A 2,427-nucleotide genomic window follows, 5' to 3' on the forward strand; every position below is an offset into this window, starting at 1 on the left:
ATTGATGTTGTGGTAAGGAGACTTTGTTGATTTTGGTTTCCACAGATTTTAGCCACCTATGCCTTGATTTTATTCTGTTCAAATCATCAAAATGTAAAAATGTGTACATAAATATATAGAGAGAAATGACTGGAAACATTTCTCCTTCCAACCTGTTAAGAATGGGAATATGAGAGAGCAGATCATAGTGCCTTTCTATTTTATGCTTTATATTTAGGTATTATGTGACTTCTAACAATTAGATGCCTGCATATATTACTTGTGCAACATGTGTATATAATTAGAATAAACACTAAAAGATCAGAATATGTAATTGAAAGCAGTTCTTTCCTCCAAATCTCAGTGAGAAAAGCATGATATCCAAATTTAAAAACAGGAAGGAATATTGCCTCCATTTTAATTGGACAGTTATTTTAGAAATATTTAATAAAAGGAATTCAGGTACATTAATTCTCAGCTTGGAAAACTGATCATATGAAAGCTCCTTTTGCAGAAGTTTGATAGAAACCTGTGATAGTTGACTTGATTCCTGTGATAGGTGACTGAAAACCTGTGATAGGTGACTGGATTCCTTTATATTCATCCTCTTGGTTGTCTCCACAGATGTCTGACTCTGAGTCCAGGATGATTAGAAACCAGTCCTTCTGTACCAAATTCACATTTGTGGCTTTTTCTACTCTAGCCCAGTTACAACCTGTGCTCTTCATTGTGTTCTTAGCCATCTACTTGTTTACTCTGGGAGGAAACCTCATCATCATCTGCCTGATTAGGGTCACCCCTTCCCTGAACACTCCCATGTATTTCTTCCTGGTGAACCTCTCCTTTCTGGAGATGTGCTACAACACCAGTGTGGTGCCTCAGATGCTGGTGCACCTGCTGGTGGAGAACAAGACCATTAGCATGGGAGGCTGTGCAGCCCAGATGTGCATATTTACCATCTTGGGACTGACAGAATGCTGCCTGCTGGTGGCCATGGCTTATGATCACTTTGTAGCTATTTGTCACCCACTGCATTACGCTCTCCTTATGGGCCCCCATGTGTGTTTGAAATTGGCCATAGCATCTTGGACCACCGGGGTGATGGTGGAGTCAGCCCAGACCACATGGATCTTCACTCTGCCCTTCTGTGGAACAGGAAAGATTCAGCACTTTTTCTGTGACATCATGCCTGTAGTAAAACTGGCTTGTGTGGATACCTCCCAAAATGAGGTTGTGATGTTTTTTCTCTCTTTCATCTTCATTATGAGTCTGTTTGCTCATTCTGTGCTCCTATGTGTGCATTCTTGTGGCCATCTTGAGGATCCACTCTGCAGCTGGCAGACACAAAGCTTTCTCCACTTGTTCATCTCATATCCTGGTTGTTTCTCTCTTCTATGGCACTGCCTTGTTCACTTATCTCCAACCTAAGGCTGCCCACACTCCAGAAACAGACAAAGCAACCGCACTCATGTACACAGTGGTCACGCCTGCTCTGAACCCTCTGATCTATACCCTGAGGAACAAGGAAGTGAAGGAAGCCTTTCAAAGGGTAACACAAAGGAACCTTAGATGAATGGCCTACTTCTTGATGACTAGGTCATTGGGCCTGAAACTTTCACTACTGTACAGAGAAATTACATGAGGATTTATGATTCTGCTACCAATAAATATTACCACTAAAATTTTTTATAACATAGAACTAGAAAGCATTTTGATTTGTCCTACATTTTTCAATGTATTTCAGCAAGGAAATCTATTCAGTATGGTCATGAGGTTGTTTAAACATTCATTTGTTCAACAATATTGTCTGAGCACCTCCTGTGTGTCAGCTACCATTGACTTTTTCCTTCCCCAAAGGTAATATGATGAATGTCATTATGTTTCACCCCACCTTGAAAAGGAAAATGAAACGTTCTTCTTTAGGAAGTTAAATGTGAATAGAAGAGATAATTAACATATTATTAGAGTCAAAGATAGGCTGTTACAACCTAAATTATCAAATGGTATATACTTCCTTAACTGCTCTCATTTCTATTACCACACATTTTAAATAATTACTGATGAGTGATTTGCATTATGACACAACCCTAAATACATAACTTGTAAATCCATTGAGGGACCCTGAGTATTTTCCAAAACTAGACTCTTCTTTGATCTTATCCATCTTTTTAGTTTCTATTTTGTAACTAATGGAGTTTTTAGAGAAAATTCTCCCTTTGTTACTCCTATTACGTACCCTTTTTAAATATATTGATTTCAATATAACTTTCTCATGGGATAGTCCATAATATTCTTGATAATTAATATTATTTCTGATTCCTTGAATAATAAATAACAATATTCCATAAGACACTGAAATAAATAGCTTTTTAAAAACAAATTTTTCATGACAACATTAGAGACTGATGTGTCAAAAGAATTAAATGTAGAGTTCCAGTTTGTAAATGT

At 37.6% G+C, this 2,427-nt stretch overlaps 1 protein-coding gene across 1 annotated transcript; it reads left to right on the top strand.

The window, feature by feature from the left end:
• The first annotated feature begins 603 nt into the window (after positions 1 to 603).
• Positions 604 to 1,552, top strand: LOC119542759 (olfactory receptor 10C1-like). The gene is given in 2 exon segments (XM_037847423.1): positions 604 to 1,247; positions 1,249 to 1,552. Coding segments are annotated over 2 exon segments (948 nt in total).
• Positions 1,553 to 2,427: the final 875 nt, after the last annotated feature.

Source organism: Choloepus didactylus, chromosome 8 (genome assembly GCF_015220235.1).
Source record: "Choloepus didactylus isolate mChoDid1 chromosome 8, mChoDid1.pri, whole genome shotgun sequence".
In the NCBI taxonomy this organism is placed as follows: Eukaryota; Metazoa; Chordata; class Mammalia; order Pilosa; family Megalonychidae; genus Choloepus; species Choloepus didactylus.